A 27,710-nucleotide genomic window follows, 5' to 3' on the forward strand; every position below is an offset into this window, starting at 1 on the left:
AACTATTATATAAATAAATGCAAAAAAATATTCCATAGTCAAAAGCCCAGATGCACATCCTTGGGATATTTTATCTATTCCTGTGGTTGAAATGATTATTTTATTGTGGTTTTATGTTTGGGGCTACTATTTTTTTTTCCTTAATATTAGCTACAGCATTAGTTTGTTTACATCATGTGATTTCACAGTATAAAGAACTCTGTTTAAAATTTGAAAAAGGCATGGTGGCTCATGCCTGTAATCCCAGCACTTTGGAAGGCTGAGGTGGACAGATCGCTTGAGCCCAAGAGTTTGAGACCAGCCTGGGCAACATGGCGAGACCCTGTCTTTACAAAAAAATGCAAAAATTAACCCTGTGTGGTGGTGCGTGTCTGTAGTCCCAGCTACTCAGGAGGCTGAGGTGGGAGGATTGTTTGAGCCTAAGAGGCAGAGGTTGTGGTGAGCTGAGATCCTGTCACTGCACTCTGGCCTGGGTGACAGAGCGAGACCCTGTCTTTAAAAAAAAAAAAAAAAACCAAGAAAATTTGAGCCCAAAGTGAGAGACCTTTCCCCGCCCTCAATGCCTAAATTACTACTATATTACTACTTACCTTCCTCTCCTTCTCCCAGTTTTTCTCCCATTACTGGTTGTCCTCTCTCTCTTGTTGACAATTGTTAATTGAAGAAGATTTAGAAATTGAAATACTTAAAGGAGGCCAGGTGTGGTGGCTCACACCTGTAATCCCAGCACTTTGGGAGTCTGAGGCAGATGGATCACTTGAGGTCGGGAGTTTGAGAGCAGCCTGGCCAACATGGGGAAACCCCATCTCTACTGAAAATACAAATATTATCTGGGCATGGTGGTGTATGCCTATAATCGCAGCTACTCGGGAGGCTGAGGCAGGAGAATTGCTTGAACTTGGGAGGCAGAGGTTGCAGTGAGCTGAGATCATGCCACTGCACTCCAGCCTGGGTGACAGAGTGAGACTCCATCTCAAAAAAAAACAACAACAACAAAAAAAAAAAAAGGAAGAAAGAAAGAAATACTTAAAGGAAGAAAACGAAAATTTCTTGTAATCTCATCACCAATCTAGTCACACTTTTGAACATTTGGTGCATGTCTTTTGTGGATTTATTCTTTGTAAAATGGATATTGTCAGTGGTTCTCAACCCTGCTTCTTCATCAATATCACCTGTAATACCTAAACTATACATATAGATTCTGGGATACACCTCACATTTAACTAAATTAGAATCTTCAAGGGTAGGGCTAGGACAGTTTTGTTTAAAAAAACAAAAACTCCCCTTCAGAAAATTTTAATAACCCTCAGAATTTTCTTGTAATGAGAAAGAGAATGTTGCAGTATTATAGAAAGCTTTAACTTGTATACAGCTCTTTAACTAATTATTCAATTTTAACTTTTCCCTAGCCATTCCACCCTATGGTGAATCTGGATTGTTCTCGGGATTTCCGGCCTTTTCTTTGTGCACTCTACGCTCCTATTTGTATGGAATATGGACGTGTCACACTTCCCTGTCGTAGGCTGTGTCAGCGGGCTTACAGTGAGTGTTCGAAGCTCATGGAGATGTTTGGTGTTCCTTGGCCTGAAGATATGGAATGCAGTAGGTGCGAAAATCATAGATTTTCATGGATCATTTCTTATGTTGCAATATGTTTAAAAGTACTTGTCTTCTTTTCCATCTGTTTTAAAAAACTTTTTTTGAAGTGTACATATTAGTCATTAATTTTGAACAGTTTTATGGCCTCACAATTGTTTATTTGCTTAGAAATTTGGAAGCACTAAATGAAAAAGAAAACATTTCTGTGAAGAAGTTTTTAAAAGACTTAAGAATTACATAATCAAGACAGTTGATTTTTTCCCCCTTTAAAACATTTTTTTCTGATTATGAAAATAGTGCTATTTGTGAAAAATTATACGGAGAAGAAAACCATTTATTACCTCATCATTGCGGGGGCTTAAATACCTTTATGATTTAAATATAGATTTGTAGGATAGTTCTGTCATTTCTTTTTTTCTGTCAAGTATTAACATACCAAATCCAGAAAATGTCAAATACTTTTCAAATTACATGCAGTATATCGACTATAAGCATGTCTTAAAGTTTTGAGGATTTATTAGACATTCTTAAAGTTTCATTTGAGTGAGCATTATTATTAATAATATACTATATTTATTATGTGATAATGTTTTACTTATTTGTATTCTGAAATATTTCAAGGATAAAGAATAAGGTGAATACTTATGTATCTATTATTATCTAGCTTTGCCCAATCTTAACAGTTTGTAATATTGGCTTCAGATTTTTTTTAAGAAATGAAACAATACGGGTAGAATTGAAGGTTTTTCCTTGTTATCCCTCTTGAGCTTATTATCTTCTTTCCCCCCCAGGAGTGAGATAATCTTTATGTTGAATTTGTTTTAAAATCATTCCCATGTTTGCTTGTATACTCTTACTACATGTATGCATATCCATAAACAATACAGCTTTTTTGTATGTATCTATCTATGTTTGTACCTGTAACCTGCAGGTCTGGTACATTCCTTTTAATTGCCGTGTAATGGTCAATTGTGTTAATATCCTACAGTTATTTAGCCTTCTACTGATGGTCATTTAGGTTGTTTCCAGGTTTTTGTTATTATAAGCAACATTCTTTTCTCCTTCATATTTAAAAATAATTTTGTTTGTTATCTGGCAGTAGCTCTTGGAGGCGAGTAAAGCAGATGTTGTTACTCTTACTTGACAGATGGAGAAACTTAAGAAATAATAAATCCTGTACAGTAAGTCCTCACTTAACGTTGTTGATAGGTTCTCAGAATATGTGACTTTAAGCACAGTGACATTTAATGAAACCAATTTGTTTTCTTTTCTCTTCTCTTTTTTTTTTTTTTTTTGAGATGGAATCTCACTCTGTCCCCCAGGGTGGAGTGCAGTGGCATGATCTTGGCTCACTGCAACCTTCACCTCCCAGGTTCAAGCGATTCTCCTGCCTTAGCCTCATGGATACCAATTTGTTTTCTTACAAACATTATAACAAAATGACATTGAAAAAAAAACAGTGTTATTTAAGGACCTTCTGTATGGTTTCTTGCTTGAAGTCACAGTTTACAAGAACCTATCTACGATTTTAAATGAGGACTACTGTATTTGCTTCTTGTGGTCAATTTATTGATGTTCTACTTTCTCATATTTGTCTATTTCGCACCTATTTTACCTTCCCTTTTGTTTGGCCCCATCTAACCATTCATGTCTTCTGTCTCCAGACACCTGGAAGTGTTTCTAGTCTCTCTTTTAGAAGTCTGTAAATTGGTATAAAACAATTATAAATTGCCTGGGCAGGAACTGTGTTTTATGCTTCTTGTATTTAACGCCTATTGTTTAGGTGTCTTTTTATTTTAATAGCTTATATATAAGCATAGCATCTCATAATCTTTATTTTTTTAATTTGTTTTGATAGGATTAAACCTATTTTATGTCCTCATTATACCCTAGGATTGCCTAAATTTGAAATCTTAAATTCTGAAAAAGGGAACTTTCTTTTTTTTTTTTTTTTTTTTTTTTTTTTGAGACGGAGTCTCGCTCTGTCACCCAGGCTGGAGTGCAGTGGCGTGATTCGGCTCACTGCAACCTCCACCTCCTGAGTTCAAGCAATTCTCCTACCTCAGTCTCCCAAGTAGCTGGGCTTACAGGTGCCCGCCACCACATCCAGCTAATTTTTGCATTTTTGGTAGAGACGGGGTTTCACCACATTGGTCAGGCTGGTCTCGAACTCCTGACTTTAAGTGGTCCGCCCGCCTCAGCCTCCCAAAGTGCTGGGATTACAGGCGTGAGCCACCGTGCCCAGCCTCAAAGGGAACTTTCATAGCAACCTTTTTATTCTTTCATAGCTCTCATACTTTTGTGCCTACTATACTGGTTGCCTTGGTTCATTTGTGCTGCTATAACAAAATACCACAGACTGGGTAAATTATAAATAATAGAAATTTATTTGTCATGGTTTGGGGGCTGGAGAGTCTAAGATCAAGGCTTAGGCAGATTGTGTTTCTAGTGAGGGCTGCTTTCTGCTTCCAACATGGCACCTTGTTGCTGCATCCTCCAGTGGGTAGGAACACAGTTTCCCCATGTGGCAGGATAGCAAGAGGGGCAAGCTCACCCTGCAGCCTCTTTTATAGGGACATTAATCATTTAATTGTCCCAAAGACCTCACTTCATTTTTCCTTTTTGGAGATAGGATCTCGCTGTGTTGCCCAGGCTGGAGTGCAGGGGCACAGTCACAGCTCACTACAGCCTCAAACTCCTGGGCTCAGTCAGTCCTCCTGCCTCAGCCTCCCAAGTAGCTGGGATTACATGGGCGTGCCACCATGTCCAGCTAATTAACAAAAAAAAAATTTGTAGAGATGGGGTCTTGCTTTGTTGCCCAGGGAGGTCACAAACTCCTGGCCTTAAGCAGGCCTCCTAAAGTGCTGGGATTACAAGCTAAGCCACTGCGCTTGGCCAGGCTCTGCCTCTGAATACCACTGCAGTGGGGATTGTTTCATGAATATTCATGTCCCCCAAAGTTCATGTATTGGAAACTTAATTCTCAGTGCAACAGTGTTGAGAGGTGAGACCTTTAAGAGATCGTGAGGACTCTGCCCTCATGAATAGATTAATGCCATTATCTCAGGGGGGCATTAGTTATTGTGGGATTGGGTTCCTGATAAAAGGATGAGTTTGGCCCCTTTTCCTCCCTGGCCCCGCATCCTCTCTCTCCCTTTTGCCATGGGTTGATGCACCAAGGAGGCGCCTCCTTCGCAGATGCAGGCCCTCTTGACTTGGACTTCCCAGCCTCTAGAGCTGTAAGAAATAAATCCCTGGTTTTTATAAATTACCTAGTCTCAAGAATTCTGTCATAGCAGCACAAAATGGACTAAGACAGCACCTATTCTAAAAATTCGTGGACACCCCCAGAATTTTTATCTTTTTATCCTAAATAGACCCTTCCTGATCTCATTTGTTTCTTTATTTAGCTTAAATGTTGTGGTCTATCACTTGAAATAACGTCATCTGATAGTTTCATCTCATCCCTCCTACTGTACTTATTTAGACCTCCAAATAGACTGATTAATTTCTTATAAATTGATTATGCTATATATTTAATGATTCTGAAATTACAGCAGTTGTATTTTCTATTTGTAACCACTTGTCTTGGTCAGAAAAATTTCTGTTCATTTTCCTCAGCACTTGTGCCAAATCTGTATCACTTAACTTTAAACTTGTATCTCACCTTTATTTCCTTCAACCTCAGCCTGTCCTTTCCTGAAAATGATTCAGTCCCTCATGTAAGAGAACTATTGTGATCTGTTACTTCTCAGACTGTTCCTTCTCAATTTCCTTCTTGGATCCTCCTCTTTTTTCTGCCCCTTGAATAATGGTGCTTCCCAGAGTTCGGTTCCTGTTCTCCACAGCCCTCCCTGGATAATCTCATCTCACCTATTTTAACTCTTATTTATATACCGATGACTCCTAAACCTGAGTCTGTAGCCTCTCTCTGCAAAGCTCAAAACCTGCATATATCCAGCAGCTGTTGAAAATCCTAACCTATATCCAGTAGCCATTGGAAATCTGGCCTCGGTTTGTCTCCACGACCTCAATTTTGGCATATGTAAAATTGATTTTACTTCTTGGCTCACTTTTTTATTCCCTGGAAGTATCTTCTGTTCCTACTTCATTGATCTTAACTCCCACATTCAAGTTATGCATTCTGTTGCTTTCAGCTAACTAATTTCATATCTGTCTCATTCTTACTGCCTTATTTGACTTTCATTTTGGCACATCTGGTATCCCTGCCCCCATTTTTGCCCCGCTCAAGTCTGTCTTTTACACTGCTCCTGGTTACCTTTCTGATTACTTGGGTTAGGGTTATATGAATATATTCACTCAACATTCATTAGTTCAACACATGTCAATTGAATGTCTTTGGTGTGCTAGGCACTATTCTGGATGTCGAAGATGAGCAGTGAGCAAAACAGAGATCCTGTTCTTATGGAGTGAAAATTCTAATGGTGGTGGTAAATAAATAGACAATGTCAGATGAAAATGAATGCTAATAAGAACAAATGTGGAAGGTGATAGGGATACAATATAGGAGAGCAGAGGGATTCTATTTTCTATAGAGTCTTTGGAGAAGGCCTTATTGATAAGGAGGCTTTGGACCAGGGACTTGAATGAAGTGAGAAAACAGATGATAATATCTGGGGGCAGAGTGGGCCAGGCAAAGGAAACAGAGCAGCAAGTACAGAGACTCTGAAGTGGAACCACGCTTCCTAAACTCACAGAACAACAGGAGACCAAAGTGGTTGGAGCCAAGTGAGTGAGGGAGAATGGAAGGAAATAAGATCAGAAAAGTACTGGGGCTGAGGGTCTGTGTAGCTCTGGTAAGGAATTTGGATTTGACTCTGAGATGAGAAGCCATTAGAGGGTTTTAAGCAGAAGAGGCATGATCATGAACACAGGAGCAGCATATCTTTAAAGGATTACCTTGGCTGCTGTGTGGAAATGGAGATCAATTGGAGGCCCCTCTAGAAGTCCAGGGAAGAAATATTTATGGCTCAGAGTGGGCACCAGCAGGGTAGGAAATGAGAAGAGTTCGGTTTCTTGATATATTACAAAGTAGAATCACAGGAAATGCTGGTAGATTGTGATGTGTATATGAAAGATAAGGGACATCAAGGATAACCCCAAGGTTTTTGGCCTGAGCAGCTAGAAGTATAGAATAACCATTTATGGAGATGGGGAAACCTGAGGAGTGGAAGTCGAGAATTTGCTTTCAGAAGGGTTGAAGATTGAGGTGCCTATTAGATATCTAAGTGTATATGTTGAGTTGGCAGTTAGATATACAAATATATCCATAGATATATTAGCATTGGGTAACATGGGAAAATTGTAGTGTTTGCATGGTTTTAAATTTTATGTTAATGTTTATACACACACACACACACACTCACACACACATTTCTGCAACGTGCTTACCTCTCCAGTCTCATCTCCTGCCACAAGTCATGCATACTTTATATTCCAGCAATAACACACCCTGTTCAAACATCTATGCCTATGCTTATATTTGCTTACTAGAATGGTGATTGGCTTACTGCTAATACTGATTTAAAATCCTGTATTGGGGGACTGTGAAGTCTTTCATAGTTCCTTCCCCTTATGTAACTAATCTCTGTCTTTATCATTATCATTGTTGTACCTTATATAGATTTTAATTGCTAGCAGAGTGTCACACTACTATATTTTGTGTATGCTGTGTTTATAAGTATGTGTCTCCTTCTGGATTCAAGGATAGAGATCTGTATTTTTATCTTTTTAACTCCTGGCATATTGCAGGGTTCCAGTAAATACTTGAATGCAATACATTCTGTCATTTGGCTTTATAATTCTGTGTGAAGAAAATGGTTTGTATTAGAAAATTTGAAAGATTTGAAGATATTAATCAGCTACAGCATAAAGTTATGTATGTGTTTGGCAAACTTAATGATAGTTTCTTAGAAACTATTTGATGCATATAAAACAGTAAACAGCTAGTTACTGGGAGTCTGAAGTCTTAGAAACAGATATTGGCAAAAAAATTAAAGATGAAGGGAATTCATGACAACGGTCTCCTTAGTTGCATAAATGTCTGCAACACAACCTTGTTTTCTTTGTCTCGAGGCTATCATACTTTTTCAAGACATACAACTAGTATTTTTTGCTCAACTGTCGAAAATCTAGTTGTATGGACCACAAACAAGATATCACCATTTACTTTATTTCTACATATTACATTTGCTCTCCAGGAATAAATAAGGTTGTGAGTGCCAGATTTGGAAATCCAAACTGTTAGATCGTGATAGATTTCCCCATAAGTAAAAATAGTTCTCATCTTGTTTTGTTTTTTAGGTTCCCAGATTGTGATGAGCCATATCCTCGACTTGTGGATCTGAATTTAGCTGGAGAACCAACTGAAGGAGCCCCAGTGGCAGTGCAGAGAGACTATGGTTTTTGGTGTCCCCGAGAGTTAAAAATTGATCCTGATCTGGGTTATTCTTTTCTGCACGTGCGTGATTGTTCACCTCCTTGTCCAAATATGTACTTCAGAAGAGAAGAACTGTCATTTGCTCGCTATTTCATAGGATTGATTTCAATCATTTGCCTCTCGGCCACGTTGTTTACTTTTTTAACTTTTTTGATTGATGTCACAAGATTCCGTTATCCTGAAAGGCCTATTATATTTTATGCAGTCTGCTACATGATGGTGTCCTTAATTTTCTTCATTGGATTTTTGCTTGAAGATCGAGTAGCCTGCAATGCATCCATCCCTGCACAATATAAGGCTTCCACAGTGACACAAGGATCTCATAATAAAGCCTGTACCATGCTTTTTATGATACTCTATTTTTTTACTATGGCTGGCAGTGTATGGTGGGTAATTCTTACCATCACATGGTTTTTAGCAGCTGTGCCAAAGTGGGGTAGTGAAGCTATTGAGAAGAAAGCATTGCTGTTTCACGCCAGTGCATGGGGCATCCCCGGAACTCTAACCATCATCCTTTTAGCGATGAATAAAATTGAAGGTGACAATATTAGTGGCGTGTGTTTTGTTGGCCTCTACGATGTTGATGCATTGAGATATTTTGTTCTTGCTCCCCTCTGCCTGTATGTGGTAGTTGGGGTTTCTCTCCTCTTAGCTGGCATTATATCCCTAAACAGAGTTCGAATTGAGATTCCATTAGAAAAGGAGAACCAAGATAAATTAGTGAAGTTTATGATCCGGATTGGTGTTTTCAGCATTCTTTATCTCGTACCACTTTTGGTTGTAATTGGATGCTACTTTTATGAGCAAGCTTACCGGGGCATCTGGGAAACAACGTGGATACAAGAACGCTGCAGAGAATATCACATTCCATGTCCGTATCAGGTAAGGGAAACCTTGTTACAAATTTCAGAATATATGATAATGAAACAAAAGCATATTACTATAATGAGTTAATATCAGCTGTTTTTTGAAATGTCATGAACCTTCAACTTGTACATTAACATTTTAAGGATGATATGACAAATATGTTGTAGTAAATATGTAATACACATATTTGATAGACATCTTCATTTTAAAAGATGACTTAACAAGTCTACACTATGGGCTTTTAAGCAGTGTACGTCTATTGGTGATTTTTTTTTTTCCCAGAAGTGTGCAGTTTCGTGGGGGGGAGAAGCACTTTACCAACGTTTATAAAAATTTGCTTTTTATGGGAATTTTACTGATGCTTAGGTTAGAAATTGGTTTATTAATAGCAGTTTTGCAAAAGTAACAAGATGCAAGTATAAAAACTCAATGATCTTGATTTTTCTTCTTTGCATACTGAATATTTTGTGATTTCCAGTTTAAAGAGTTCAGAGCCTCTGGTAGTCTTAGAATTATGGAATTTTAAATCTAGAAAGAACTTTAGAGATCATTTATTCAGATTCCCTCTGTAATTTAGAGTTCTTAAACATCTAGTATCTTATTTGAAGCTTTGAAATGTTAAGTGACTTGTTCTTGAATAGTAAATGAACAGCTGGGATTTAGTCTTAGGTAAATGTAGTCAAGGAAAATAGATCAGAGGAGTTAATGCTAAGTATTTCTCTCTTTAGTACTTCTAGAATCTGTGTTCCTACTATTACCTTACCTTCTTTTATATATTTATGATTATTATTTAGAAACAGAGTCTTACTAGAATGCAGTGGTGTGATCATCGCTCACTGCAACTTCAAACTCCAAGAGCTCAAGCAATCCTCCTGCCTCAGCCTCCCAATTAGCTAGGACTACAGGTGTGCACCACCATGCCCAGCTAATTTTTTATTTCATTTTTTTAAGAGATGGGGTTTCACTATGTTGCCCAGGCTAGTCTCGAACTCCTGGCCTCAAGTGATCTTCCCTCCTGGACCTCCCCAGATGCTGGTATTAACAGGCGTTAGCCACCATGCCAGCCTCTCTTCTTTCTTTTAAAACAAGTTTTCTTAAAAGAGTACTCTAATGTGGTGTCTCCTGTTCGTCATTTTCCAGATTTCCTCTTATAAAAGTGCACCAGCCACCTTTCCATTTCCTCCAACCTTTGTTACTCTAATACTTTTAAATACCTTTATTGATGTACTTAAGGATTACAGATAACTTTTGTTTACTCATCTGTTTCCCCTACTACTATACTCTGAACTCTTTGCAAGAAGAACTTTTTTGTTTTTTAAAGACATTCTGTAGATGATAGTAATGATATTGTGGGTATATTGCTTGAGAAGAGGGGACATTTTAAGACATGGTAACAGAAATGTACATTTAAGAAATGGTTACTGCTACAGAGAGTATGGGGTTAGCACATAATAAATGCTGATACATTTTTGATCACTGAGAATGCCAATTTCCCTTTTATTTTGGTATAAATAGTCCTATACAAATGATATTTTATCATTATATAATATTAGCTACTGACTTTTTAAAAAATAAACCAACTCATAACTTAGAGACTAGGAAAAAATGAATAATTGAAATTCCATTCAATTTCTTGCCAGAACTGCTTACTAAAAACTCTTAATATGAGTTTTCAGACCTAAAGGTAAATAATCCAGTTTTCCCTCTGAGAGAGAGATGTTGAGTTATATTTTATGCTTCCCCATGTCAGTTTCTAGGATTCTAAATTATTATTTTAGGGCTATTGAAGAAATAATGTTTGACCATGAAATAATGGTCTTAAAAAATACCAGACCTCAAACATGTAAATCAGTAGAGTAGTTGGGATGCTGCTTTTTTCATGACATACCTAGAATTCTTTTAGCATCTTTAGAACCAGTTTGAGCTACACTGAAATACATCTGTGTGTGTGTGTGTGTGTGTGTGTGTGTGTGTGTGTGTTGGGGGGGATTAATAGTGTTTTCTAAGAAATATTTTCAACATACAGAAATGAATAACAAACGATGGTAATAACATAGGTATTAAACTGTAAGCTGGAGTAGGAGTCCTAGCTTCTTTTCTTACTTTCATTAATTACTTAACTTTGTAACCTTGGATGAACTTCACCTACCTCTGCTTCAGTTCCTCATAATATGAGGATAGTAATGAATCTACCTCCTAGGGTTGTTTTTAGGATTATGCATGTAAATACTTAGAAGTGTGGCTGCTAGTCTATGGCCACACCACCCTGGATGCTCCCGATGTCTTCTGATCTCGGAAGCTAAGCAGGGTCGGGCCTGGTTAGTACTTGGATGGGAGCAGTGTGGCTACTACATAGTAAGTGCTCAAAATGTTGGCTCTATATTGTCTGTTATTGTTGTTGCTACCATTATTTACATATAGATACGTTTTTTAAAAGCCACCTAGTACTAAGCTTTAGCAAATGCAATATTTGCTTCAGACTTTTTAAAGAAGTCATAGATTTAGCTGAAACTTCCTGTGTACCCTTCCCTAATCCTGTTCCTCTTATTCACTCCCCAGAGACAACCATCATCGTGAATTTGGACTTGTTCATTCCCATAAAAGCCTGTACAATTACCAATACATACGTAGTTATAAAAAATGTTTGTTTTACCCAGTACATAAACTATATCACACATACATGTATTTCTTTGACTAAATTCTTTAACTCAACATTTTGTTTTTGAGTTGCACTTATTTTAATACTGCAACTCTATTTTTTAAAATGTTTCCTTTTACTAATATAAAGGAAATGTATAACATATTTCAAATATATAGAGATACAGAAAATAAATATCCATGTACTCACAACCCAACTACCTTGAAATCTTGAAATTATGGCATATGTATCTGTATCTGTTTGTGTACCTATGTATCTAATATTAAAGATACAGTTGATACCTCCTCTGTTGCTTTCCATATTTCCATTCCTCTTCTTCCTCCCTCCCTAGAGAAACCCTTCTCACAAATACGGTATTTTTCATTCTCCTGAATATTTTTATACTGTCGCTGAGTGTTTATCCATAAAATTTGCTGTTATGCAAGTTTTAAAAATGTATATATGTGAGATCATTCTGTAGCTCATTTTTTAACTCAGTTTTATGTTTTTGAGAATATATATGTTGATATGTGTACTGATAATTTGTTTTAACTGCAGTGGAGTATGCTATTGTATAACTATACTGCAATTTATTCACTCATTTATTGATGAATTATATAGTTGTTTCTAATTTTTTGTTGTAAGCCATTTTTCAGTGAATATTCTTGTAACACTTTCATTTCTTAAATATGAACAAGAGTTTCTATTGGAATTTTTGCGTTGTAGGCTATAAGCATGTTCAACTTAAGTGGTTATTTTAATTTATATGCACACCAGAATATGAGTTTCCCCTTTGTCCCCATTTTGGCACTCTCAGGCTTCTAAATTTTTGCCAGACTTTTAAATAATATCTCAATTCTGTAGTAATTTACCTTTTCCTTATTATAAGTAAGGTTGAATGTGTTTTCGTATATTTATTGGCCATTTGGGGTTTCTCTGTGATTTACCTATTTGTTATCTTTGTCCATTGCTCTGTTAGGTTATTTGCTTTTTACTGTTTAAATATTATTGGTTTTCTTTGTCAGTCATTTGCGTTAAAGATATTTTCTGCTTTGTGGCTTGTCTTTTCCCTTTATTTGTGCTTTCTTAGTCTTTTGTGTTTTAAGGTAATCCTTCCCTGCCATTAAAGTCATTAAAATGGCCTGCTGTATTTTTTCTAGCAGTTTCTACAATTTGCTTTTTTGATTCATATCTCTAATCCCATAAAATTTATTTTTGTGAATGTTGTAAGGAACACAATTTTATTTTTCCATATGGATAAGACATGTGCTTTCTGCATCATTTATCAAATAGTTCATCTATTTCAATTGTAATGCAACCTCTGTCATGCACAAGTTTCATTTTTAGGCTCTCTCATTTGTATAACCATGTGTCAACTCCACATCTTTACCTTGTTCTTCTTCTTCAAAACTATTTTAGCTATTCTTGGTACTTTGCTCTTCTGTATGAATTTTAAAATCAATTTTCCATGAAAAACACTGTCAGGATTTTCATTGAAATTGTTTTCGATTTATAAATGAATCTGGGGAACATTGCCATTTTTGCAATACTGAGTTTTAATATCTTGTTTATTTACGTTTTTATTCATTAAATTGGTTATTGATGGTGTACAGGCATGCCATTTAAACATTTTTTAATTTATTTATTGTGACAAAGTCTCGCTCTGTTGCCTAGGTTGGAGTGCAGTGGCACAGTCATAGTTCTCTGTAACCATGAACTCCCAGGCTCGAGTGATCCTCCTGCCTCATCCCCCCAAGTAGGTGGGGCTACAGGCATGTGCTACCATGCTTGGCTAACTTTTTTTTTTTTTTTTTGTAGAGATGGGGTCTCCGTGTGTTGCCCAGGCTGGTCTCAAGTGATCCTTCCACCTTGGCTTTCTAAAGACTGGGATTATAGGTGTGAGCTACTGTGCCTGGCCTGATTTATTTTGTGTATTGGTTTTATATCAAACATCCTTGTTGAACTCCTATTAGTTCTGACTGTGTATGGATTCTCTTAGATATTCTTTCTAGAGATCATGTTGTTTGCAAATAGGGACAAATTTGTCTCACTTGCTTTCCAATTTCTATATTTCATGTAAGAGCTGCCTACTCTTGGAAAGGATTTGCGCATCCTTCTGTAAAACTCTGTCCTCATATCTTTGAAGTAAAAGGAAAGAAGTTGGTTAAGAAAGTAGATTTTTGTAAGTTACCATTTAATCTCTTCAATACTAATGGTTTTATTCAGGTCTTTTATTTCTTCTTGAGGCATTTTTTGTCGTTTATATTTTTCTGGAACATTATTTCATCTAACTTTTTAAATACATTAGCATAAATTTGTTCATTTTTAAAATGTTTTTACCATTTTAGTTTTTGCTCCTAATAAATATGTTGTTTTTTTCCCCCCATGATCAATCTTGTTAAAGGGTTTTTCTTTTTTCTTTCTTTTGGTAGAGATGGGGTCTTATGTTATGCTGTCCAGGCAGGTCTCAAACTCCTGGCCTCAGGGATCCTCCCTCTTCAGCCTCCCAAAGCACTGGGATAACAGGCCTGAGCCACTGCTGCCACCAAAGATTATCTTTTTAATTCAATTATTTCTTTTCTTATTTCATCCCTACTGCTTTCTTTAGAATTACTTTGTTTTTCTAGATTCTTGAATTGAAAGCTTAACTGATTTATTGTCAATATTTTAAAATGTATCTTAAAAATACATTTAATAGTTACTTTAAATTTAACCAAAAGACCATTATTAACCAGGTTGGTCATTCACACTCATTCTGTCTTCTGAACTTAACTTTAAGTAACTTCATGTTTGTTTTGTTTTGTTTTGTTTTGTTTGAGAACCTTTATTTGTTGAAGTTTGGGTATCTCTGGGTTTTTGTTCTTCACAGAAGGGTCCCCTCACAAAGCTGATGGAAAGGGATGTTTTTTACCCTAACATCTCATGGGTTAGTAACACTTGGATACATTTTAAAAATTCCCTCCAACGTGTATTTTTTTTTCTAGGATTTCCTTTCTCTTTAGCATAATAATTCAGAGACTGTTCTGGAAGATAGTGCTGGTGTGGCTAAAGTTTTATTCTATATGTGAGTCCCATGAATTCCTTTGTGATTCTTGTGCTTTCCAATCTTGCTTCCATAAATAGATGTTGAGTTAAACCTGGCCTGTTCAAAAAAGATAAAGTACTATAAACATGAAGTCTTATTTGTATAGACTTCATTGTGGGTAAAATCTGTGATTGCTGATATCCACAACAACCTTTTCAAATAGATAGCATGGCTTCATTCCTGCCATTCAAAAGCATTTAAAGCAGAAAGAAGTAATGTGTCTTACATAGTTACATTAGCTTAAGGATCAGCAAACTATAGCCCATCTGAACTGTAGCCTACAGATAAACTAGAAGACCAGCCACCTGTTTTTTTAATTGTAGTTTTATAGACACACACACACATTATGTATACGTTCTCATTTTAACCATTTTTAAGTGTACAGTTCTGTGACATTAAGTAAATTCACATTGTGCAACCATCACCTCCATCCATTTCCAGTAACTTTTTCATCTTTTCAAACTGAGAAGACTTAGCAACATGGTAAGACCCCATTTCTACAAAAAATATAAAAATTAGCCAGGCATCTTGGCATGCGCCTGTAGTCCTAGCTACTCGGGAGGCTGAGGCAGGAGAATAGTTTGAGCCCAAGAGGTCAAGGCTTCAGAGAGCTGTGATTGCACCACTGCACTCCAGCCTAGGTGACAGAGCGAGACCCTATCTCAATAAAAATCAATCAATCAATCAGTGAGACTCTGCACCCATTAAACAATAACTCCCCATTTTTCTTCCCCACATGCCCTGTCAACTACCATTCTACTTTGTCTCTATTAATTTAATTCTAGATATCTCATATAAATGGAATTATACAATAATTTGCCCTACTTTGATTTTAATATTCAGATATTAGGATATTAATATTTGTTTTTGTTCAGAATTTATTTTTAGAGGAATCTTATACAGACTTCTGAATTGAGCACCAGTGATGTGAAATTTTTATATTGAAGTAATACCCACACATACTTGAATAAAGATCTGCTGTTATTGAGTGTGCCTTATAGAACACTTAGTAGGCGCTGATGATAATTCCTAATAAGAAGTTTTTTAAATGTTTTAAGCAATGATGGAGCAGTCTCCTCAGGTGACTTAGAGAAAATATTTGAATATATTTGCTTAAAAACCAATAAGGTTGCTTAACAGTTATCTCTCACATTACAGAAACTTTCAAATATCTGAAAAAATTAGTTCCTGAATTTTTTATCATGTTTTTTCAAAATACCAATTGGGTTTAGTGCAAATTGCATGAATGTAAATTCATAATTTGAAGAAAAATTGGCTGGGTGTAAAGTATTTTAAAATGAGTGTTCTAGCTGAAAACAGTTTCACTGGCTTTTTTTTTTCTGTTTTCTAAATAAAATTGTAGGTTTTAGCACAGTTTTAGATTGACAGAAAAATTGTGAAGATAACACAGTGAGTTCCCATATGCCTTGTACCAGTTTTCCCTGTTATTAACATATCACTATGGTACATCTGTTATAATTGGCTAACCAATAGTGATACATTATTATTAACTAAAGTTCATACTTTATTCAGATTTCCCTAGTTTTTATCTAATGTCCTATTTCTGTTCTAAGATCCCATCCAGGGGATGACATGTAGTAGTCATGTCTCCTTGGCCTCCTCTTGGCTATGACAGTCTTTCAGCCTCTGTTTGTTTTTGATGTCACTACCTAGATTTTAAAATACTATACCAACCATTTTTAGCAAGAACACTCATTTTTAATGTTTATTAAATAATACTTGAAAAGTAGTATTGAATGCCTAAATTCTGAATTAATTATGAAATATAGTCTGAGTAGTCAGAGTAATATTTCACAATTTAAAAACTGGTTTATTTCTAGAATACTTTTTTATATTGTGTATTTTAAAATAACAGATCAGTAATTTTACAGATATTTGGGTTTTTTTGGTCTAATAATAATTTCCTCTATTTTTAGTGCCTTCTAAGAGTTTCAAAGTATCCTGTGAAAGTTACAGTTCTCAAAGATTCTTGATAGTTCTAGAAAAGATTTTGAATTTAGCATAATATTCATTAAAAATGTGGGCTTTAAAATCAGACAGGCTGGGTTTATGACTTGTTGCTACCATTCCTTCATGTAAAATGCAGAAAATAATATGTTAAATACAGTAATATCTACTTCATGGGTGGCAATGAAGATTAAATGACAAATATAAACCTCTTACCGGAGTGCTTTGCACAAAGTAAAATTTTGATATTAACTCCTGTTATTACAAGTACATAATTCTTGAGGCTTTAAAAAGGATTATCCTATACTCTGTACTAGAGTCATTTTTTTCTTTTAAACATCGATTTTGAAAAGCACGTTTCCTTCCTTTCCTAAAATGCCCCTTCATTTTTTTCATCTCTTTCATCCATCTAATTTAATGCAGTATGTCCCAAGGAATTTTGACACTAGAACATTTATTTTGGTAACAGAAATGTGTTACTATAGTACAGGCAGCTTAGCCAAGACTGTCAAATTCACATTACAGCCATTTGTAGAATTCTTTAAAAATTATTTTTATAGTCCGGGCGCAGTGGCTCATGCCTGTAATCCCAGCACTTTGGGAGGCCGAGGAGGGTGGATCACCTGAGGTTGGGAGTTCCAGACCAGCCTGACCAATGTGGTGAAAGCCTATCTGTACTAAAAATACAAAAATTAGCCGGGCTGTGGTGGCACACGCCTATAATCCCAGCTACTCAGGAGGCTGAGGCAGGAGAATTGCTTGAACCCAGGAGGTGGAGGTTGCAGTGAGCCAAGTTTGTGTCACTGCATTCCAGCCTGGGCGACAGAGGGAGACCCTGTCTCAAAGAAAAATTATTTTTATAGAAAACAAACAAAAAATATTATTTCTATTCTTCTGAGCACACAAGGCATCCCATCTGTTGTTTTATGTAGTCTTGATTCAGAAAAATACAAAAATAGCAGAATAACATTAAATCTAATTTGTTATGATTTTAGCTTCATTTTCTGATGAGTCTTTCCCTTTACCAGGCAGTTCCAAAAGGAATCAGAATTGTTTATGAAAGGACCATGAGGGAAATGGGTATGTTTTACGCTGCCAACATTAGACAATGAGTAATTCTTTTGTATAAATATGTAGTACTACTAACCTTTTTTTTGTTTTTCTACTAATCTTTAAATTGGTAAATATCCTGCCTACCTATGACTTCCTAGGGCCAAACCTCAAAATTATTTAGTTTCTGTAATAGAGGAAAAGAATGAGAATTCCCTGAAAAAATATTCTATATCTCTTGTTTTGCCAGAAAATATTACAGAATACGATATGAAGGAAACATAGACTATTATAGAAATTTATAGAAACTGTAATACTGTTATGTCCTGGTTGTAAAATACTGTCAAATGACACTTTTGGATAAATATGATAAAATATACAAGTTATTATTCTGGCCTCTGTTAAACAGAATAACCTAAGTTGTGTGTTCAGTTTAAGTCTTCACTGCAGAAATACCTGATATGCAAATAGTTTATACATTTTTAGGAGAAAATTCAATGTACTTGCCATTATCTACAGTAGGGCATGGCAAACTGTAAAAGATCAGATAATAAATATTTTAGACATTGCTGGCCATTAGTTTTTGCTGCAGCTACTCAGCTTTGCTGCTATGGTACAACTACTCAGCTTTGCTGCTGTGGTACAAAAGCAGCCATAGACAGTAAGTCAGCAAATGGAAGGAAGTATTCCAATAAAGCTTTATTTGTAGAAACAGGCATTGCGACAGATTTGGCCTTCAGGCTGTAGTTTGTTGACCCCTCATCTATAGCAAGTATTATTCTTTGTCATCTTTGATCATTCTTTTATAACAGTGGTTGATGACCTATGACATTTTTCTGTCCCATATAAATTGTCACTGTTGCATTCTCATTTCTACTTTTGAGGATTCAGCCTTTTACTCTACTGCTTAATAGTATTAAAAATATTTAATATAGGCCAGGCGTGGTGGCTCATGCCTGCGATCCCAGCACTTTGGGAGGCCGAGGTGGGCAGATCACCTGAGGTCAGGAGTTCCAGACCAGCCTGACCAATATGGTGAAACCCCGACTCTACTAAAAATACAAACATTAGCTGGGCGTGGTGGCGGGCGCATGTAATCCCAGCTACCTAGGAGGCTGAGGCAGGAGAATCGCTTGAATCCGGGAGGCAGAGGTTTCAGTGAGCCAAGATTGCGCCACTGCACTCCAGCCTGGGCGACAAGAGTGAAACTCTTGTCTCCAAAATAATAATAATAATAATTCAATGTAATCTAGTACTGTTATCACTATAGTAAATAAATAAAAATGAATTCTAACCTATCACTGTAATAAACACATGTAAATAAGACGTATTTCCAGTAATCTTTGAAGGCATTACCATACCAATTTAAGGAAATAATTTTAGTATTTTATGAGAATAGTAGAGTAGAAGCAACATAGTTTAATAATCATAGTTGCTTCTAGTTTTTTAAGTTATATGCTGTGTGTCATGTCCTATGCTCAACAATTTATACACATCATCTCATTTAATCCTCACATTAGCCCAGTAAGTTATATTGTACTCAGTTTTACAAATGAGAAAACTTGAGTCTCATATATTTATACAGTTTATCCCAAGTCATACAGTAAGTTACAGAGCTGGGATGTGAACTGATTCCAAAGCCTACAGACTTAACATCATTTTACACCTCTTCATATGCAAAAAACACAGGTCTGAGTATTTGGAGAGACATCATGTAGTTCTGGCTATATCTCTAACTAGTTTTGTGTCTTTAGGCTAGTCACTAAGTTTATACTTTCTTCGTCTCTAAAATTTTAGGGGATTGGATTGAATAATCTGTAGGGGTTTTTTCTCAGGTCTAATATTAAATGAATCTAGAAACTATTCTCCCATAAACCACAACTTGTTTTTCCCCTTTTATAAAATTCATTCATTAATGCAAAACCATTTGTTATATATGTTATATATTTTATATATATATTATATATTTTGGCATATTGATAGTTGCTGGAGAAGCAACTGTGAATAAAATACAGCCTCTGCCCTACAGTTCATAGCCTAGTAAGAGAAAATAAACATGGAAATCAGATGGTTCTGTGACTAAAGAACAGTTAGTTTTTAGTTCTTACTCTCTCGTCTCTTAAAAAAATACGGAGAAACCTAGTAAAAATAAAGATACCTTCAGGAATATGATAGTTATACCCTATATCAGGGATCCCCTACCCCCGGGCGATGGACCAGTATAGGTCCACACAGCAGGAAGTGAGTGGTGGGTGAGCCAGCAAAGCTTCATCTGTATTTACTTCCCATCGCTTGCATTACTGCCTGAGCCTCCTGACAGGTAAGCAGCAGCATTAGATTCTCATAGGAGCGCAAACCCTGTTGTGAGCTGCGCATGTGAGGAATCTAGGTTGCATGCACCATTTATTGACTAGTTCATCTTTTCTCCACTGATCTATAATACTGCCTTAGTCATGTATCAAGTTCCCATATGTGAAATTTGTTTTGCTGTTCTAGTTGAGGGTCTATTTTTCTGTCCCAGTGCTACATTGTCTTAATTACTATCACATAATAAGCCGTTATATTTGATAGGACAAGTAGGTGACTTTTCAAAGCATAATAACAGTAAAGGTTGCTAAGCGGTGTAGTGTAGTTAAAAAGTACGCAAAAGTGGGAATCAGAAGACCTCCATTCAGGAACTGTTGTCACTTACCAGTTGTATGACAGACTCTGTATGAACCTGATGAATAGTTCATTCTTATGTGGGCTTTAGGTGACCATAGGCTTGATATAAGTCAATATTTTGCAATGAATTTATTTAAAAAAATAAAAGCAAACCCAATGCAATATGTACTTCTATTAGTAAAGTATAGATTCCTCTTGATAGGGAAAGAAGCCAAGGACTCTGCCAGCCTGATTCAAAGCTAAGGTCTCAAAAACAAGTATTGAATTTAGGCCATCACAATAATTAAAAAAAAATACCTCAAGTGTTTTTCTTTTTTTGCAGGATATTTCACCCTTAGCATGAGTAGTTTTTTTTCTATTTAATTAAAAATAATTTAAGCCGTGGGGTCTTTGGTGGATTGTGTATCTAAATAGAAAAATCAAAATGCAGGTAAATGGTTTTTATGTGGTGGTTGAAAGGAGTTATTGCAACTCTGTAGATTAAATCCAAGCAGTGTTAGTGGAGATCAGTGATTCAGAAGATAGTGAATGTAGGCTATTTATAGCTAGCCAGGCTGTTGTAGAACAGGGACAGTCATCAAGACCCAGAGCTTACAGCAAGTAGATGCTGATGTCTCCCTTTTTTGCCAGGTGTTCTCCAGGTAGATCAAAGAAATACATCAGGTAAGTTTTGTTTTGTTTTGTTTTTTCTGAGACAGAGTCTCGCTCTGTCGCCCAGGCTGGAGTGCAATGGCACGATCTCGGCTCACTGCAACCTCCGCCTCTTGGGTTCAAGCTATTCTCATGTCTCAGCCTTCCGAGTAGCTGGGATTACAGGTGCCCACCACCACACCAGGCTAATTTTTGTATTTTTGGAGACAGGGTTTCACCATATTGGGCAGGTTGGCCTTGAACTCCTGACCTCAGGTGATCCACTGGCCTCGGCCTCCCAAAGTGCTGGGATACATCAGGTAAGTTTTTTCCAATTGCAAATGTGATATAACATCAATAGGAATATAATGTTTTCAGGAACACTTAAAAAGAATACTTGACAGTTTTCTTATTTGTCCATTTTAATTATGCAAGGAACTGAAATATTTTGTGAGTTTTTTCTTTAAAAATTCTATAGCCAAGTGTGGTGGCTTACACCTATAATCCTAGCATTTTGGGAGGCCAAGACAGGTTGATTACTTGAGGTCAGGAGTTTGAGACCAGTCTGGCCAACATGGTGAAACCTTGTGTCTACTAAAAATACAAAAATTAGCTGGGTGTGGTGGCGGGTGCCTGTAATCCCAGATACTCAGGAGGCCGAGGCAGGAGAATCCTTTGAACCTGGGAGGTGGAGGTTGCAGTGAGCCGAGAATTGCACCACTGCACTCCAGCCTGGGCGACAGAGTGAGCCCCTTTCAATAAATAAATAAATAAAATTCAGTTTATTATAGGGCTTTTTAAAAATAAAAACTAAACACCGTATCCCATTTCCTTTATTCAAATATTTTTCTTTAGTAGGCTTTGCCTTTCTAGCTAGTATATGGCCTGTTTTACATACTAACTACCTCACTATTTTTATGTCTCTGTGTGATTTATAAGTAGATAATAATGTATTCTCCTTCTTCTTCTTTGTTCTTCATTTATAAGGGGACACTCCTTCTTTATAGCAGTAGCTTGGCTCTTCTTCCTCAGTGTCTTGGCCCTCTGGCTCCAACACTCTGCCTGTGGCATCTTCAAAAAACAGGTGTTATTTGAGTTGCTTTCACACTGCATCCCTGCTATGGGCAGTGCTGACTTGTCTTTTCTGGAATTTTGGCTTTAACCAGAACCCTGTAATGCAAAATGTTCTGTGTTACATCCCTGCTGTCTTCCAAATCTTCTTGCCTAATTGGAGGTTTTGGTTGTTGCTATTCCTGATTTTGTTTTTAGCGCTCCTTCCCTCTTATTCAAGCATTTATGTTACGTGAACAATATTTCTAATTTACACAGACAGTGCAGTTTAAGGTGCTAGAGAATCGAAGTTGGAAGATAGGGTTTCTCTCCTAGGCTCTCTGTTTTCTTTCCTTTCTCCCTTTTTTCTGTATAATCTTATCCAGTCCCATGTTTCAGACTATACAGCCCAACCTTGTTTCTGTGCTCCAAAATATCTATTTACATGACACTTTCTTTTGAAAGTCTACAAAGCATTTCAAACTTAGTATGTCTAAAACACAGCTCTGAATTTTTCTCAAATCTGCTTCCTGCATCGCGTTCCCAGTTCTGCTCCATTCAGTAAATGGTATCATTATCCGCTAGTTGTTCAGATCCAAATTTGGAGCTATCTTTGGACCCTCTCTTTCTCACATATCTCAGATCCAATCCTTCAGCTTCTCAGTACCTCCACCTCTACCTTAGTCCGAGCCATTCAGTAATTCACAATGGCCTTCCTATTCATCTTCATGCTTCTACTTTTGTTTCTTTAGTTTATTTTCAACACAGTAGCCAGAGCAAGTTTTAAAAACATAAGCGAGATCATGTTGCTGGTTTGTACAAAACCCTCCAGTGGCTTCCTGTTACTCTTAGAATGAAATCCTTTTTTTTTTTTTTTTTTAACCACTCCCTGCAGTGCCATATATGACTGGACCCCTACCTCCTTCTTTGACTTCGTCTCCTACCATTTCTCTTCCATCCGTGCTCACTTTTAGCCTTGCTGGCCTCTTTGTTATTGTTCTTCAGAGACAGCAAACTTGTTCTGTCAGGATTATTGTTATTGCTGTTTCTTCTGCCTAAATCCCTACTTAAATGTCATGTCCTTGAAGAAGCCTTTACTGACCACTTTGATCTAAAATTGCTTGCTGGCCGGCCGCTGCGGCTCACTCCTTAATCCTAGCACTTTGGGAGGCTGAGGTGGGTGGATCACCTGAGGTAGGGAGTTCGAGACCAGCCTGACCAAAATGGTGAAACCCCATCTCTACTAAAACTACAAAAATTAGGTGGGCCTAGTGGCACATGCCTGTAATCCCAGCTACTCGGGAGGCTGATGCAGGAGAATCGCTTGAACCCAGGAGGCAGAGGTTGCAGTGAGCCAAGATCCTGCCACTGCACTCCAGCCTGGGCACAACAGAGTGAGACTTGGTCTCAAAAAATGAAATAAATAAAATAAAATAGCTTGCCCATCCACTACCACACCACACCCACACACGCTATCCCCTACCTTGTGTTTTAGTTCTTATTGCTACCTGAAATTGTAAGATTTCTTTAGTTCCTATACATTGATAGCACTGCACCCTTACCCTGCTCTACAGTGTAAGTTCAACAAGGGCAGAGAATTTTCTGACTATTTGCTGTTATGTCTTTTGTACAAGGTCATGGTAGCACTCAGTATTTAAGTGACTGAGTTAATTAGCTGTGTGACCTTGCAGATCAGTTCACTTCCCTAGAGTTTGATTGCATCTGTAAACAAAGGGATGAGTAGGATAGGATGTATCTCTAAGGATAGGATTTAGACTCTAGATGATCAGTCATCTAGAATTGAAGACAACCTTGAAGTCATGAAGTTCAAGCCTCTTATTTTATAAAAAGTGATTTGACTTACGTCACGTTACTCAGGCCAGTGCTCTTCACATCACACAATTGTTCTAATTCTGCAATCAACTCTGATTAGCTCTCTTTATCTTTTTTCATTACAATTCTTAGTTTTAATTTTTATGTTCTTTGCCTTCATCCTCTTCATCATATTACTTACGTAAGTCACCTCTTTACAAATAATTATTTTTCTTCAGTTAGTCCTTGTTTTCTCACCATTTATTGAGTATAAGCCAGTGTGATTTGAAGTCTGCTTCCCAGCTCTCATTCTTTGCCTTACCATACTCCACTGTTTTTTTGTTTTTGTTTTTGTTTTTTTTTGAGATGGAGTGTCACTCTGTCACCCATGCTGGAGTGCAGTGGCGCAGTCTCGGCTCCCTGCACCCTCTGCCTCCCAGGTTCAAACAGTTCTCCTGCCTCAGCTTCCCAAGCAGCTGGGATTGCAGGCACCTGCCACCACGCCTGGCTAATTATTGTATTTTTGGTAGAGACGGTGTTTAACCATGTTGGCCAGGCTGATCTCGAACTCCTGACCTCAAGTGATCTGTTCGCCTTAGCCTCCCAAAGTGCTGGGATTACAGGCATGAGTCACTGTGCCTGGCCCACACTCTACTTTTATGAGATTTTCTCTTTTTGTGAGCCAAAAAAAAAAAAAAAAAAAGAATGTATACAGTCATGGTTAACATGTATATTTTAACTAATATGATAGATTTTTTAATCATGGAAAAGGAAAATAACTTTTGTAGCAAAACTAGTCTCTAATTCCCCAGTAAAGTTTTTCCAGCTTAATAGGCTCATAGGCTATTAGAATAAACCTTAGAATTTACCTATTCCAACTCCTTAATTTTCAGTGGGGGAGATGTATCTATCAGCTTAGAAAACACTGAGGTAAACAAAAATAAACAGTTCTTCAGGACTTCTCAGAACCTTGAATATATTAATGTATAATCCCTCCGGGTGGGGAGGAGGCTCATAATACCCAAATTTTATTTTACCGCAGAGTATGATACTCTGCGGTAAAATAAAATCGGATAAAATATGGATTACCTGTTAATATCTTCTGGGATAGTAGTGCTCCTAAAACACATTTTTGAATATTTATTAGGTGTCAAACACAGTTCTAAGTACTTTACGCTTTTCAACCTGTTTTATCTGCTACATTCACGTGTTCCTCCTTAATATGATGTGAATATCTGCCTTTAAGAAGTAGTAGTATGCCATATTGGAGAATACATATTGGAAAATGCAAGAAAGGATGTGTTTGTGTATGCAGAATATAAGTCCTAGGTATTGATTCATTTAGAAATTTATTGTGTTTTCTATCTAGTTGACCATTGATTTATTTATATAGCTTACTTTACATATTTTTGATATTCACTATATACTGTAGATTAAATATCAGTATAATTTTTGATAATTTCTTAGAGCAATTTGTAGAACATTTGTTGATATCTATCATAATATAAATTTACATTGTATCTCATGAACTTTTGGCATTCCATTAATACAGTAAAAGTTTTCCTGGTTAAATGTTTTGTCAGTTTTGATTATACACGTATAGTCTTTTCAACTTTTTAAAAAGTCCAAAATATGTGGGAAGAAAATGATAAAACATACTCAGAGTAAAAGCCCCCTTACTCCCTGCAAATCAATATAACCACAATTTACATTTTTCCATACTTTTGATCCCTATGTGTCTAGTCCGTTTTCTGTTGAGTGAAACAGAATACCTGAAACTGGGTAATTTTTAAAGAAAAGGAATTTATTTCTTACAGTTATGGAGGCTAAGAAGTCCAAGGTTGAAGGGGCTGCATCTGGCGAGGGTCTTCTTCCTGATGGGAACTGCAGAGTCCTGAGTTGATGCAGGGCGTTACGTAGCGAGAGGGCTCGGTGTACTAGTTCAGTCCCTCTTCCTCCTTTTATAATGCCACCAGTCCTATTCCTGTGATAACCCGTTAATCAGTTTATGAGGCAGAGCCCTCATGACCCAACACCTCTTAAAGGCCCCACCTCTCAATATTCCCCCACTGAGGTTTAAGTTTCAATGTGAGTTATGGAGGGGACAAACATTCCAACCATATGTAGCAATCACTATGGTAGCTACTCTTCAGAGAGATGCAGCCCTCTGCCTCCAACCAGGGAGCCACATCTCTTGCTCTTGAGTAGTCCCTTTCCTCAAATTGTGCTGGCACTGAGACTTGCCTTTGATTAGTAGAATGCAACAAAAGTGATTCTGTATGACCCCAAGACTTTGCTAAGATCTCTTGGAATGCTTGCTTTGGGAGAGGTCAGCCTCTAGTAAGAAGTCAGACTATCTTGAGATCATAAGATGTGTGGAAGCCCAGGCTGTCCCTAAGCTGTATAGAGAGGCTTCATGAAGGGAGGGAAACAGAAAGAGAGAAAGGTGATTGAGAAGACCACTCACAGAGAGAGGGAGAGATCTTCTCAGTCAGCTCCCGTCTTTTCCAGCCATCCTAGCTGACATTTGAGTGAAGAAGCCATCCTGTATGTATGTCCAGCTCAGACTAACATCCAGATGATTCCAGCCCCAGCCATCATCTGACTGCAGCTACATGTGAGAACCCAAGTGGGAATCACCCAGCTGAGCCCAGTCAATTCACAGAACTGTGAGAGATAATAAATTCTTGCTTTAAGCCGTTAGGTTTTGGTGTAGCTTTTTACACAGTCATAGATGGCCAGAACAGTGCATATTGGTATATTTAAAAACATACCAAAAGTCATATTAATATATGTATAAATAATGTTATAGATATTACAGTCATGCACCACATAACAATGTTTCAGTCAACCGTAGACCGCATATGCGACTATGGTGGTCCCATAGGATTATAATGCTGTATTTTTATTTTACCCTTTCTATGTTTAAATAGATACCCAAATATTTAATATTGTAATACAATTGTTTGCATTATTCAGTACAGTAACCTGGTGTACAAGTTTGTAGCCTAGGAGCAATAGGCTATACCATAAAGCCTAGGTGTGTAGTGGGCTATACCATCTAGGTTTAGTCTAAGTACACTCTGATATTCACGCAATGACAAAACTGCCTAACAACACATCACTCAGAACATATCCCTGTTGTCAAGTGACACATGACTGTATAATTTTGAAACATAAATGGTGATCATATTTAGCACATCAGTCTACACCTACTTGTGTGCTGTAGCTGGCTCTCAGGCTCATAAGATGCAGTTCCACCTTCAGTGATATCACACTGGTTGCTTGAAAATGACCATCGAAATAGGCAGATGCTGCAAATCAGGGCTTCCCTTGACCCAGAGAGCCAGTTGTTAAAACATTTACCAGCACACCACTGTCTGTATTTTCCTTTTTTCATTTACATTATTATTTTTTGAATGACTGTATATTTGGTAATTTGGATGTACCATAATTTATTTAAACAATCCCCTATTATTGACCTGTTATTTCTTTAGGATGTTATTTCTCGAAATAGAATTGCTGAATCAAATGGAATATACATTTAAATTTTTTATAAGTTTTACAAGATTGTATACTAGTAAGGTTATACCAATTTACCAACAGTGAGGGTGTTTCCCAGTGCCCCACCCAGCACTTATTTTTATATTTAGAATCTTCATACATATATTTTTTAAAATTCTGGGTTTTTTTATTCTTAAAAGTTTTTAATGGTTCGAGGCTGGGCGCAGTGGCTCACGCCTGTAGTCCCAGCACTTTGGGAGGCTGAGGCAGGCGGATAACAAGGTCAGGAGATCGAGACCATCCTGGCTAACACAGTGAAACCCCGTCTCTACTAAAAATACAAAAAATTAGCTGGGCATGGTGGCAGGCACCTGTAGTCCTAG

At 37.1% G+C, this 27,710-nt stretch overlaps 1 protein-coding gene across 5 annotated transcripts in view; it reads left to right on the forward strand.

The window, feature by feature from the left end:
- The window catches only part of FZD3 (frizzled class receptor 3), an 80,292-nt gene that overhangs the window by 25,212 nt on the left and 27,370 nt on the right, over positions 1–27,710 (forward strand). For 4 of the 5 annotated variants that reach the window (XM_004046839.5, XM_004046840.5, XM_031013993.3 and 1 more), the window contains 2 exons: positions 1,410–1,606; positions 7,924–8,941. In XM_004046839.5, the coding sequence (XP_004046887.1) occupies positions 1,410–1,606; positions 7,924–8,941 (1,215 nt within the window). Of the gene's footprint in view, positions 1–1,409; positions 1,607–7,923; positions 8,942–11,485; positions 12,706–27,710 lie in introns of those variants that run through there. The other variant, XM_063709165.1, reaches the window with a different exon arrangement.

Source organism: Gorilla gorilla, chromosome 7 (assembly GCF_029281585.2).
Source record: "Gorilla gorilla gorilla isolate KB3781 chromosome 7, NHGRI_mGorGor1-v2.1_pri, whole genome shotgun sequence".
Taxonomy (NCBI): Eukaryota; Metazoa; Chordata; class Mammalia; order Primates; family Hominidae; genus Gorilla; species Gorilla gorilla.